Source organism: Labeo rohita, chromosome 13 (assembly GCF_022985175.1).
Source record: "Labeo rohita strain BAU-BD-2019 chromosome 13, IGBB_LRoh.1.0, whole genome shotgun sequence".
Taxonomy (NCBI): Eukaryota; Metazoa; Chordata; class Actinopteri; order Cypriniformes; family Cyprinidae; genus Labeo; species Labeo rohita.
In genome coordinates, this window is record NC_066881.1 from 21110059 (window position 1) to 21124681 (window position 14623).

At 35.6% G+C, this 14623-nt stretch overlaps 1 protein-coding gene across 1 annotated transcript in view; it reads left to right on the forward strand.

Annotated features, from left to right (window-relative positions):
* The first annotated feature begins 9545 nt into the window (after nt 1-9545).
* The window catches only part of spock2 (SPARC (osteonectin), cwcv and kazal like domains proteoglycan 2), a 43334-nt gene continuing 38256 nt past the window's right edge, over nt 9546-14623 (forward strand). The window contains exon 1 of the mRNA XM_051126297.1: nt 9546-9877. Within this exon, the coding sequence (XP_050982254.1) occupies nt 9680-9877 (198 nt within the window). The 5' untranslated portion in view covers nt 9546-9679. The remainder of the gene's footprint in view (nt 9878-14623) is intronic.

Consider the following 14623-nt stretch of genomic DNA (forward strand, 5'->3'; position numbering starts at 1 on the left):
GTGCCTTGCCAGATCCAGTCTTACTGTGTACTGTAAGTCTTCACATTATGTAATATAGGAAGGAAAAACATCAATGCTTGACATTAGTGCTTAGACCATTTAGCCACTAAAATTTCCTTGGAGATTTTTTTTATTATGTATATGTTTTATGTTCTTTCACTTCAGTGCAACATTTTATGATTGTGTGTGTACTGTATGTAATGTAACATAGTTACCAAAAACATAAATAAGAATAAATTTTCTTTTTAAAAACAAATGTAGAATTTAAACCCTATTATGCCGAATTTCATATTCCAAGCATATATTAAGCTAGCAGCAGCCATTTTGAGAAAACGTTTATTTGTAGACATAAAGTTTTAAATACATCTTTAGCAAATAATTATTTTCATTTTACCCTTTAAGGATGTCTTCAACTGAGAACATGGCAACTATTTTTGGAAAAATAAGTATTTAGGGCCAAGTCTGTTTGGACACTACCATTCAAAAGTTTGGGGTAGGTAAGATATTTTTTACATGTGTTTGAAAGCAGTCTCACCAAGGTTGCATATATTTAAAAGTGTAGTAAAACGGTCATATTGTTAAATTATAATGCTATTTAAAATAGCAAAGCTAGATTTTCAGCAGCCATTATAAGTCTTCAGTGTCACATGACCAATGTTGGGCTCCCTATTCAAAAAATGTAATTTATTACTTGTTACTCCTGTTAATAGTAATATTATTACATATTACTTTCTGGCAACAGTAATTAGTTACACTACTAGATATATCACTTCACACCCCACAGAAGTTGTGAAATCTATCTTCCCCATAATTTTTTTCTAAAATGTTACTAACAATATATTTCTGTCTTATCATTTGATCAAAATCCATGTTGGATTGCGGTCGCAAGTTATTACAAACACTCTGTACTAACTGGTCGGACCATTTGGAAAAACATTTGGAGTACTATAGACTTCAAAAATGTATAACAAATCAAGGAGAAGAGTGCAAAAAAACTCTCTGAGGAACAAAAGGTGTTTGTGGTTGGCCAAAACCTGGATTTCCCGGGCATTCATGTTTGTTCTGATCATTTCCCTGGTGAAAAAAACAGCATATGCTGGTAGGTATGCTTTGATGCTGGAATGCTGGTTAGGTAGGTTTTGATGCTGGTTTAAGCTGGTCCTTTGCTGGTTCATGCTGGTCCTTTGCTGGTTCATGCTGGTCCTTGACCAGCAACATGACCAGCAAAGGACCAGCTTAAACCAGCATCCCAGCATCAAAACATACCTACCAGCATACACTGGTTTTTTCACCAGGGTTCTGGTCAGGTAGGTCAAATATTAAAATATTTTAATTAATACTGCTTGTATCTTCAACACTTAAATAAATTTTAGTTTGTCAAAAGTTTGCGCCCTTTCCTGTTTACAAAGTCCTTTTCTATATGATTTAGCAGCTCCCACACGGTTTTCCCCCATGGTTTAGACAGCATAAATTAGCAGAACAACATATTTAGTAGTACATTAACTTAAATCAATGCCGTTGTTTACGTCCGTGTATCTCCAGTATGGCTGCATATCTGGATCAAAACTGACCAAACCCTGACTTAAGTGCAAACCCTCGATTGTAGCTATAGTTTCTCTGTTACCCATATGCGATTACATTTCATGATGTATTTTATCAAAAGAAATCACATACGTTTGTAAGAAAATGTTTCGTTTTCTTTTAAAAAAAAAAAAACTTAATTATATTAATATAATATCGGGAACAGAGGGATGTGAGTGGGCAAGGGATACAGATCTGGCTACTGGATATGCGCACATCAGTCTAACGTTATTTTTGTCACACTGTACAACAAAAATACTGTTTTTGTATTATAGTAAATGCTAAATTTAGGGTTTGGGTAGGTGTAGACGTTAATAAAACACAATAGGTAGAACAATTAATTTCATTGTTAGTTGTATCCCTTCACATCCCTGGTGAAAAAAACAGCATATGCTGGTAGGTATGTTTTGATGCTGGTTTAAGATGGTCCTTTGCTGGTTTATGCAGGTCCTTGACCAGCAACATGACCAGCAAAAACCAGCAAAGGACCATCTTAAACCAGCAAAGGACCAGCCTAAACCAGCATCAAAACCTACCTAACCATATGCTGGTTTTGTCACCAGGGATCGGTGTTTAGATCATCTTTTCTTCTGATAAAATCAATGTAATGGCAATATTTCCATCTGCTGAATGTAAGCTTTTCCATATTCCAAGCTTGCCTAATGCACTGGTGACTTAATGTGCTTGTGCAAGTCGTGAATTTTATGAAATTAAATCTCGTAATTATTGGATTGTTGGGGGTTGAGGCGTCAAAAGTAACGAGCTGTTTTATGGATGGTAACTGTAATATTATTACTAAAATTTTATTAGTAGGTTACTGAAAAATAATATTAGTTACTAACCAGTTACTGCCCAGCACTGCACATGACTCTTTAGAAATCATTAATATGTTGATTTGGCGCTACAGAAAAATACAAATTTCTTTATATAAATAAATAAAAAAATAAAAAAATAAATCTTACTGACCTTAGGTAGCAGATATTGGGTTTTGCAGTAGAGAAGTCAGTGTTAAAATTGCACACCAGGAGGCAGTCATGAGCTTTGCTATTAGAAATCATTAAAGAAATGAAAGCAACATCTCTCTTCTGTGGTTATCACATTGGAATAATACATAAACATACAAAAGACAGAAGCATAATATGAAATATGCTGTTGCTAGCCTAGCATTTCATGCTAGGATTATTAACTTTCCCTTTCCATGCTACATTCATAAACCCATTCTATCGGTGTGTTACTGTATGATCAACACCAGGCATATGACCAGGCATATATTTGATCCACAGCAATACTTTACCTATATATAAATGTGCTTTCAAGACCTAAAAAAGCATTTTTATTAGAAGGAAATCCAAGCAGACTAAAGGACGCTGCGAGTGTTTTGACTGATGCAGGTGGGCTCAGTGTTGGTGGTCAGAGTTTGATGAAACCATGGACTGAGCTGATTTAATGGGCAGCACAGTGAGGGGAGGAGCAACAGAACAGTCCCTGGACTGCTTTGAGTAGTCAGTAACCATAGAAACACCATGCTTTTAGGAAAGAAGACAGACTCCTGTTCTGTGGCCACTGAGTCTTCAAACCATTATTATCTCCTGAACTATAAATTGTTTTGGAATGACAATATCATCTGGCTAAATACTGGAGCATTTCGTTTTTTCTGCGTGAGAGAGAAATGGGTTTGATTATTAATATCAAGAACATAACCGAGTATAGATGCACACTGTGTCTAAATAATGTGTCTCTGTGTGTCTTCATCCAAAACACTGTTCCATTTAAGATTTGATTTATTGCAGGGAGGACGAAAAGGATCCCAGCTCCCAGAGGACCAGGAGAAACTCTGATGTTGTTGGATAATTCTTGTTGAGATGTAGTGTTCTCTCATGCAGTTCCAATACGCAGCACAGCAAGTTTAGATGTAAAGTTGCACTTAAGGTTAACATAGAGAGCCGAGCCACTTATCTAGTGGACCATGAGGAGGTCAATTTCCTTTAGCGACATTATTGCACAGATGAGTAATTTATTAAAATGTCATGCCATTTAAGATTTGGCCCCCTTTGTGGGGAACCTAACCCTAAAACATCTCTGAAATCCTTCTGTCAGCAAAATTGTGCAAAGATCATGTCTGCCAGTATTGCTGTATATGGAGGAAGGCAATAATAGGCTAAGGCATTGTTTAACGCCTTCAGCGAAGATTAATTGAGCCACTTTAAAGATTATGCTGTGTGCTTCAGAGAAAGAGAACGCAGATGCTGACATTTTGAGTGCAGATTTATACTGGGGAGAAAGCACTGAAAAATGACACCTTCCAAAGAGGAACTAAGGATTAATGCTTTAAATACAGAGTAAAGAAAACATAATCCAGAGAGAATAGATTATCAGATATTATTTTTACACATCGTTCGGAATCTTTGAGGGGGATTGACATAGTGCAATGACCATATCCCTTATCAAAACTCAAAAAATTTAATTTCTATATTTAAAATGTATATTTTACAGTCACCCTTGTGCAGATCAATCATAAACACAGCTAAAAGGCTTCCTACCAGTGGCCATCACAAAACTTAACATCTTGCACAGTTTTATCACAGGTGGAATGCAAAATGTTTGAGCACAAGCATTTCAGTCAAAGGTAATTTATGCAATATTTCAAACGTTTAACCCACAGGAGAAAATCAGCCCTTATGCAACTGTTTAAAATCAGGCCAATTCCATGCAAAAAATGTGAATTTGGCAACCCTGCATCCAACACAAGCTGCAGGTATCAGATTTAACTGATCGTGGGTCAAGACAAGAGTAAGAAGAGATGACTGACAAATCATGCTGTGGATTTGCTGCTCACCAGAAAATGTGCTCATATCTGATCTTGTAATGTGCTCCCTTTATACAGGGTTCTTGTGATCGCGAAATTGAAAGTGAAAGTAAATAGGCGCTCATTCAAAAGAGATTTAAATACTTTGCATACGATAGCAGCTCCCTGATGCGTGAAAATTATATTCAACATTAGCATGATTGCGTGAGCGTGCGTGAGCAGGCAGTAATGGCCCGAAGTTCAGCAGGAGCGGGATTAAGAAAATGTCCCGCTTAGGGCTTTAATACAAAAACGCACACAATGAATGGCAACCATAGAAGGCAAAAGCTAAATTCTGGACATTTTGGGTGATTCAGAAATCGCAGCTGGAATCTTTTTTTGTCCAAAAAGAGGACATGTCCAGAAAAAAAGAGGACGTTCAGGAAATCAACACGTCTATGATTAGCTACTTTGCTCAATGCTGCAATACATTGTCAACAGAAACATTTGACACTCTCCTGAGTGCACAAATGCAAATACACACTATATCGTTGTTTGAGGTGATGGGTTTTCTTACAAATGAAGAAAACCCAGTTTATGTTCCTGTTTATGTCTTGGCCGGGATTTTTAAATTACTTCAAATGTCTGGGTTTTGGCTTCATTTTCCTATAGAGCATTTTCACAACGTGTCATCAGTCGGCCATATTGGCGGCACAGAACATAAACAATGCCACTGAACCAAATGGAACTATTATGTCCTCCTCCATATGATTTAGTGAGAACGTGGGATCTACAGAGAACAATGAAAGCAAAGCACATACATGTACATATACAATCTTAGAGATAAAGGTGCTTCACGATGCCATAGAAGAACCTTTTTTGTTTAAATGGTTCCAAAAAAGAATCTTTAACATCTGAAGAACCTTTCTGTTTCACAAAAGGTTCCAAATGGCAAAAGAAGGTTCTTCAGATTATAAAAAGGTAGGAAAGAGACGGTTCTTTAAAGAACTTTTGACTAAATGGTTCTTTGTGGAACCAAAAATGGTTCTTCTATGGCACGCTGTGAAGAATCTTTTAAAGCACCTTTATTTTTAAGAGTGTAATATATGAGGACTGTAAAGAGCATGTCAATAGGAAAACAAAGCCAAAACTCGGACACTTTAGGCAAATTTAGAAATCCTGACAAGGATATGTCCGGGAAAAAGAGAAAGAATGCTCACCCTAACCTTAAGTTTTTACCTTGAAATATCAATTTTGATGGTACACTGACTTCTAAAAATGCGAATGGTTTCTGTTTTGTCCCACGAATTCCAGCTCCCAAGTTGCAACTAAACAGTTGCTTTAAATCAGTATTAGGCTTCCTGTATGTTTATTTATTTGATGAGCAAGCGGGATAGTGTACAGTCCACCGGTCATTATCGATATGATCAATGAGATATGACAGCTTTCCTATAACCATGTTAGTATATATATGTCTATATGTCTCCAGTTACCTTTGAAAAAACTGCCACCTTGAATCAGCAAAGCCAAAACTGAGACCAAAGGTGAAAAGACATATCAGTATCACTAAAAATCACTAAAGGGAAACGTAGAAGAGTGTGACTTGCCATGCAAGGTAATGAAATCTGGGACTTTTCAGAGTCTCATTGCAGATGAAAGAATGAAATGAAGCAGGGTAAGTGTAGGATTTGCCTTCACTGCAGCATATCAGTGGCAGAAGTGACACTGCGCTGCAGTGCTGGGAAGTGCTGAGAGCAGGGAAAAACTGCACCCTGTCCTGGTCCGTGTGGTACAACATCACCTTTAAACATTGATGTTTCTTTCTTAGTACATACGAAAGGAGAAGGAGTAATATAGAGTCAGTGTGTCTGTTATGTTCTTTCCTATCTGACTCAAACAGTGCATAGTGCTGGCATCAACAAGACCTTGGGTTTGATTCCCAGGGAATGTGTGAACAGATAGAAAATAGTTCTATAGACCTTACTCACCGTAGGTGCCATGCTGAATTTTACACAGATGTAAAATGAGTTTGTGGGGGCTAGATTTATAGTCTACAATGACGTGCACTAAATGTTTTAGACTGCATGTAATTGCAAGATTTTTAATTATAATATGGAGTGTTGTTTTTTTTTTTTTGGAAGGATCAATCATGGAAAAAGCCTCTTTATTTTCTTCAAAATTGTACATATGCTTTTTCGATTAAAAAAGCCTTTTTCATGTAAAATATATATATATACTTGTTGTTGTTGTTAAATTTGCATGAATTTGCACAACGGCACAAGGTCACTTTGCATACAATTGTGTCTCAAATGCATGAATGTTCTCTTGAGTGTTCTCTTCTGATATATACACATATCTTTATATCTATATCTACAGATATATAGATAGATATACACACAACTGTGACAGATATGTAGACAATAAAGTCAGATCCCTGTCTTTAATAGAGATGTATGTTCTCTGTCATGTATATTGAGGTTTGCATTGCTTGCCTGCAGCTTATGTTCTTTCATATGAATCAGGTGTCACACATATTCATACATATATGTATGTATGAAACTACAGCAAGTGACAGCTATAGCTATGGTCAAAAATGACCACTTGAAACCCCCTTTGGGGCTTTCAGGATTGAGTTACGCTATACGCTGACATATTCACACACAGCTAAGCGATGTCATGTGTGTTCTGTCAATTGTGCTGTCAGTCACTGCTTTGTATGTCACATCTTTTTTGGTGTCAGTATCAGGGTGCATGTTTCTATCTGAGCACTTTAAGTTTCGTTCAAATAAAACATGGTATTTGCTTGCTTGCTTGGGTCCATAATAACACCCTAAAACCTAAGCTGCATTAAATATCATGCTCATAAATGGTTTCAATCCAAACACGTATTCGTGCTCCTCATTAATATGAACTGGTTGCGTTTGGGAAACAGATTATATTACTTAATATCCTGCCATTAGCAATAAAGTAATAAGATTTTCCCTTGTGCACACAAAACGTCTAATGAAACTGAAGGCCTGCTGCAAATGAAGGTGTAGCAAACCATTTTATACTCATTGTTTTGGTGCACCTGCACAGCTCTTTACAAATAGATTATTACTACATGGCAATTTGCAACAATATTACACAATTTTTTTATCAGCTGATTTATGGGTAAGCTAATAGTTGATTCAGTCTATTTAAAGCAAATTTCAGTAAACAGAAAGTAGGAGGTGTGCGATTCTAAATATGTGCAAATCAACATATAAATATAATGTTTAAATAAAACGACATTTGTGACCCTGGACCACATAACTAGTCGCGGGTATATTTATAGCAATAGCCAAAAATACATTTTATGGGTCAAAATTATGTTTCTTTTATGCCACAAATCATTAAGTAAGTAAAGACCATGTTCTATGAAGATATTTTGTGAATTTCCTACTGTATATGAAAACTTGATTTTTGATTAGTAATATGCATTGCTAAGAACTTCATTTGGACAACTTCAAAGGCGATTTTTTTCAATATTTTGAATTTAGATTCCATATTTTAAAATTGTTGTAAAGATTGTCCTATCCTATACATCACTGGAAAGCTTATATATTCAGCTTTCAGATGATGTGTAAATCTCAGTTTCAAAATATTGACCTTTATGACTGGTTTTGTGGTCCAGGGTCACACATAAATATAAAGTTTACATAAAATATTTACTTTACAACATTTTATGGTATGTCAGGCGTACTGCACTTAAAGAAAAAAAATAGTGTTTTCTAGATATCATGTGTCACTTGGGAAAATGCTGAATTGTTGAATTAATGATTCAGTGATTCACTCATAAAGACAGTGGCTATTACAGTTTCTGCAATAAAAAATTATTGTACAAAATGTATAGTTAGTATGGTAGCGTTCTATGCCAAATTTAGCCAGTAACTTGCTTCCTTAAAGGGATAGTTCACCTAAAAATTATAATTCTGTCATTAATTACTCATCCTTATGTCATTCCAAAAATGAAAGATCTTCGTTCATCTTCACAGCACAAATTAAGTTATTTTTGATGAAATCTGAGAGTTTTCTGACCCTGCATAAACAGCAACACAACTACGACATTTAAGGCCCAGAAAAGTAGTAAGGACGTTGATAAAATAGTCCATGTGACATCAGTGGTTCAACCGTAATTTTATGAATATAAATAATGACTTTAACAAGTTCTTCATTCTGTAAAGTCATTATTTTTATTTGCACACAAAAAGTGTTCTTGTAGCTTCATAACATTATGGTTGAACCACTGATGTCACATGGACTATTTTAATGATGTCCTTACTACCTTTCCAGGCTTTGAACGTAACAGTTGCATTGCTGTCTATGCAAGATCAGAACGCTCTCAGATTTCATAAAAAAATATCTTAATTTGTGTTCCAGAGATGAACGAAGGTCTTACGGGTTTGGAACGACATGAGGGTGAGTAGTTAATGACAGAATTTTCTTTTTTTTTTTTTGGTGATCTGTCCCTTTAATAAATGTGATACAGTTTTGTCAGACTGAGTGGGATTGATTCAAGGACAGCCCCCGGTTTTATTTGTAAATGAATCAGCGTTTTAAAGGAATCGGTTGATAGAATGAGCAACGAAAAACTAATAATGATAGTCTTGTGGCCTCCTACTGGAGTATGTAACCTGCCTAAATTCTCTCAGATCACAGTCTGATCATTTTTCTCCAACAAATTGTACATTTTTTTTTAGGTATTTTGATTCACCTCATTTATTTAGGTCGCAGTATAAGTCTAGATAATATATAAATGTAATACAGTCTAAGACGACTATAATATTTGCTATAACTGTACAAATGTTTATATGAATATTTTACAATATAGTACTGACGAAACGTAAAACAAATTAAACCCTAAAATGTATACGTTATAGCTACATTTTAAAAACGAAAATTAAGTGAATGTTTGTTTTAAAAACATTCAAGTCCTCATCCTTCGTTCTAAGTGGACAATACTTCTGTTTTAAAAAAACGCATGGCAGTAAAAGTGTAGAGCATATTTATTTTTCCATGGTTATTTACTGTTTTAAGTGATGATGGGCTAACTGACATCTCGAATGATCCTATAATGTAACGATAGCGGAATTTAATGAAATTCCGAGCGCGCATTCACTGACAAGCTTGATAGCAGCAGCGCTTCGCGTCTTCATCTCTCTCTCTCTCTCTCTCTCTCTCTCTCTATAGAGGGAAGACGCATCCTGTAATCAGGTCACACTTCACTGTAGTCTCAGCATCCGTCTCTCGCCCTTTAAAGCAGAGGAATCGAAACATCAGACGAGCGGAATAATGGTGTGGATGAATGTTCTGGGATGTCTTCTCGTCCCGTTACTGATGCTCGTACGGGTTTCCGTGCAGGTGGACGTTAAGAGCGGAAAAGAAGCGGAGGAAGCGGAGAAAACGGGGAATTTCATGGAAGATGAACAGTGGCTGTCCACCATTTCCCAGTACAGTCGCAAGATCAAGCACTGGAACCGCTTCAGAGATGTGAGTTAGCTTTGAGTCGATGAATGATGACATTACTTGACTCTATCTGCTTTAGCTCGTATCAGTAAGTGTTAGGAATGGTTATGTTGGACAGTGTTGCTCCTAAGACACCATTAGTCCTTCAACATTACCTCAGAAATCAATCTTCCTTTTCAAAGCAGTTGCTTTTAAGATAATAAATAGCCTTTGGAATATAATAGGTTGAACTGTTGAGGTCATGCTGTAAATGGTAGCCTACTCTTATGCTCTAAATATATACAATAATCTATCAAAGACTTCAGGCAAATCTTTAAATGTGTTTTCCAAAGGTAGAAATGCTTTGAAGATGCTCAAATCTTCTAACCCTATATATAGCCTACTTGGTAACAATGTACCATCTGTTGTTGTTTGTTTAATTAACAATAGGTTTGATTACAGAGTAAAGCAGATTGCATTAGAGTGTCATTCATTGCCCAGCTGGTGGATGTGATGTAATAATAGGCAACTTTAATAATTGATAGAACTTCACATGTATTCAGAGGGAGATTTATAGATTGATTAATCTCCCAAAGGTCACGTTGTAGCATGTGTCCTTGTACAGGTATGTTATTTGATCTTTTATTCAATAGTATTTCTTGATGAATATGCTTTGTTGGTCAAAAAACAACAATTATAATGAATATGCAACACAATCAGAACTGCATATGGTGACGATTTACATTAAGACTTCATGTTTATTTATAGTTTGCAGATGACCTACTGTTCTTGAAAACTAAAAAGGTCCTGGATTGTTTTGCTGCTCCACATGAAACATTAAACCGTCCAATAGAAGCTGTGATTTATCTCCATCAGTGTTTGGCCGGAAGCTATTTTTACCCTTCTAGAACTGGATTAAGTGTATAACTCCTTAAATGATTACGGTGGAAAAACACATCTAAGAGAACCCGGAATTTATCAAAATGTGGGAATGAAAAGATTAAGTGCGAATTAGACTGGGATTATAAATAGATGGACGTAGCATTTCTACATCAGTGGCTTACATTCAAACTAGGCCCTGCAGCAGAGTTTATATTCTGTGATCAATGGCTATTGATCACACCATCTCAAACATATGAATAGCAGAAGAGCGATGCTTGTCCAACACATGCGGGTGTTTCGGTAGAAGAAAAGAACACCAAAACAGCTTTGAGAAAACAAGTCTCAGCCCTTTCACTGTGTCTGACTCAAGCATCTAATTAAAATGCAGGTTGTTCCTGCTGTTGTTTCTTGAACTGTACTTGAGGTGACACACTTCAGTAGCAGTGAATAGCGCAGACCCATGTCATGCTGTCTGCTGTTTTGTTTGGGTTGTCATGTCATTGCACAGATGGGAAGTTCCTAATTGTGAATGATTAATGCAAAATAGTTACTTTTCCTTTTAACATTCAATATGTGCAGAATATGACAGAAGCAGAACCCCTTGAATAAGAAAATACACCAACTTGTCTCCAAGCAAAACTAATATAATGCTAGAATTTTAATTATAACTGACTGCCTTAAAATCCATTTTACTGCCAAATTCTTACCTTAATATATGCCCAACCACACACTTAATGGATTAACATAATTTGCATTGTAATTGGATATTGATTTAATGCGCTCACAAACTGTCTCAACCCTGTCGAAGCAAAACAAAGAATCAATATTAAAATGCATTCAGACATGGTTTCATATCATGCTTATTAATGTGTTTATTATTCTGAGATTGCAAGGATTCTGAGACATCAGCAGGCCCTCTGACACAGTTCAGTACCTTTTAGGAGTCGCCTGTTATCTTTGATCAGAGACAGAGATGGAAGTGATGTAGACTCTGAAAATTAATCTCTCTCTGAGCACGGTTTATTTCATCTTTAAAGTGTTGCTTGTGACAAAGGCAAATAATCCAAATTGATGTTGGCTTTTAAAGTCCTCTGAGGTTCTCGGAGCAGAATAATGATATAACTCAGGCGAACACTGATGAAAGCGGCAGAACATGAAAGGCTCATGAATACGCGCTGATGCACATATAGAGGAGTGTAATTTGACATTAATATTTCATATTCATTGTGCATTCCATTCTTGGTTGATTATAACATTTTTCATTTTTTAGATGCAGTATGAGGTCATTGTAATGAGACTGTTGTTGAAGTTCATTTACGAACTCTTAGGACGTGTCTTTGCTCTTCTGACGATTTAATTATTAATGGAAATACTCTGACGATTTAATTATAATGGAACATTTAAATGAAAAAAACTAATGTTTTCATATATAACTCTTCCATATTATGTACACTACCAGTCAAAAGTTTTTGAACAGTAATGTTTTTTAAAGAATTCTCTTATGCTTACTAAGTCTGCATTTATATGATTCAAAATACAGAAAAAGCAGTAATATTGTGAAATATCTTTACTATTTAAAATAACTGCTTTCTGTTTATATATTAAATATATATTAAAATGTAATTTATTCCTGTGACCAAAGCTATATTTTCACCGTCATTACTCCAGTCTTTAGATTTGTAATCCTTCAGAAATTATTCTAATGTGCTGATTTGCTGTTCAAGAAACAATTATTATTATTATTATCAATATTTAAAACAGTTTAGTACATTTTTGTACTAAGGATTCTTTGATGTATTGGAAGATCCAGTTATCTGAAATAAAAAGCTTTTGTAAAATATCTTTTTTTTAGAGAAAGAAATTATTGAAATTGATTTTATTTAGCAAGGATGCTTTAAATTGATCAAAAGTGATGATAAAGACATTTATAATGTTATAAAAGATTTCTATTTCAGATAAATGCTGTTCTTCTGAACGTTCTATTCATCAAAGAAACCTAAAAAATCTACTCAGCTGTTTTTAACATAATAGTTTTTTTTAACAGCAAATCATAATATTAAAATATATATTTCAAATAGAAAGCAGTTATTTCAAATAGTAAAAATATTTCTAAATTTTACTGTTTTTGCTGTACTTTGGATCAAATAAATGCAGGCTTGATGAGCAGAAGAGCCTTCTTTAAAAAAACATTAAAAATCTTACTGTTCAAAAACTTTTGACTTATAGTGTAGATGCAGGCAATATGTTTTTGTTTTGTTTTCTTCTTTTATGCTTACATGAAATATCACATCAGCCTAAGTGTTTAAAAAAACGCTACAAGTGAACTACCAACCTGCTGTCAGGCCTGTAATTCAAGGGTCCCGTAATGGTATGCGGATAGATTTTATTACCTTGTTTTGTCAAATCTATAAGATCATATGAGATATGATACCTGAAATTGAAAAGTTGACACAAAGATCTTTCAGACAATTGATCTACTTCTCCTACAGATCATATAAATCTAAAACTGACTTTTTTAAAGTGAAGCCATAGTCTGAAAATGTCCAGCCTTTGGAGAATAGTCAGGGCATGTCAAAGCTATACCGCACATCATAATTTGGGTCCATCTGGAAATCATAGTGAAATATGTCAGAGACTCATTTTAACATATTGAGTAAGCTCTATTTAAAAAGCCATTCTAAATAATAGTTTGGTTTTGGGTTTTAAAATGCTTGTAATGTTTTAAGACCTCCAAAGTGTAATGCTTTTTGGTCAAGTTTACATTCATTTCTTAAATCATAGTGACTGCTTTAGATTATATTACATTACATTCTGATCATCTGACTGAATCAGAGCCACTTTTGTTATGCTCTTATATCTATTTCCATACAAGTGGAAAATTAAATCTTATTTCATGGTCAGTATTTAAGACCAAATATACGCAAGGATGTAATAGACCGGGTCGTTTAAAATGACAAATCCCCGTTGGACATAATTACATTTCCGATTGCCTTTGCTACATTAATTCTGAAGTGAGCTATACATCAGATTTTTCTAACATTATGAACAAGACATGATAAAAATAATTCAAGGGAGAAAAAAGAAATGATGGAATGGAACAATTTAGTGCACATTTGCTCACTGGACTTTTCTTCGTAATAAACATCTTGGGTGATACATTCATGTTCATTATCTGTGAACGCTATTAGAGAGGCTGCGGGTGAACGAATGTCTAATTTCACCCCACACCTTACCGGCTGTTAAAGAAAGAATCCAGGAGTGAATCCGTTATCTGTTCGACTGAAAGTAAACAACCAGCAGCTCTGGCCAAATCTCCGGTGGCTGGCAAGCGCTCTCTTTCTCTCCCCCCCCCTTTCTCGATGTAGAAGAAGCTCATTAAAAATCAGTGCTTTCCCTTAGCTCCGGAACGCTGTGTCGGCTTGCACCTGTTATTCCTCCACTACATTTTTAATGAGGGAAAAATGTTTCAAGCCTACACTAAAAATGGTCTTCCATTTAACCATTCATTGGCATTTCATTTAAAATGCACATTGTGTTTTACAGGGTGGGTGGAGGAAGCCTGTTCGCTGTGATTGCTTTAGATGTGTCTGTTTCTTAATTTATGACATTTTCACTGTGTCTCTTTTTTGGACAGAATTCTGTCGAGGGCTTTGTTTGGCACAGCTAAGCAAGTATGTGTCCGTCGCTGATGAATGTAGTTTAAAATAACCTGGCGGTATGCAAATGCATCGATATTTGGCTGTCAAAACAACTGAGTGATCTCAACTGACAAGCCGACTGGATGTGCAGACCTACCGCAGAGAAAATCAGCGATTGGCCCGTCACAGCCTGGGTCCATCAAGATTCCAGTCGCATGCTTGTGGAGGTGGGAATGCCCTCACAACTGCCAGAGCAGCATAGCATATGGTC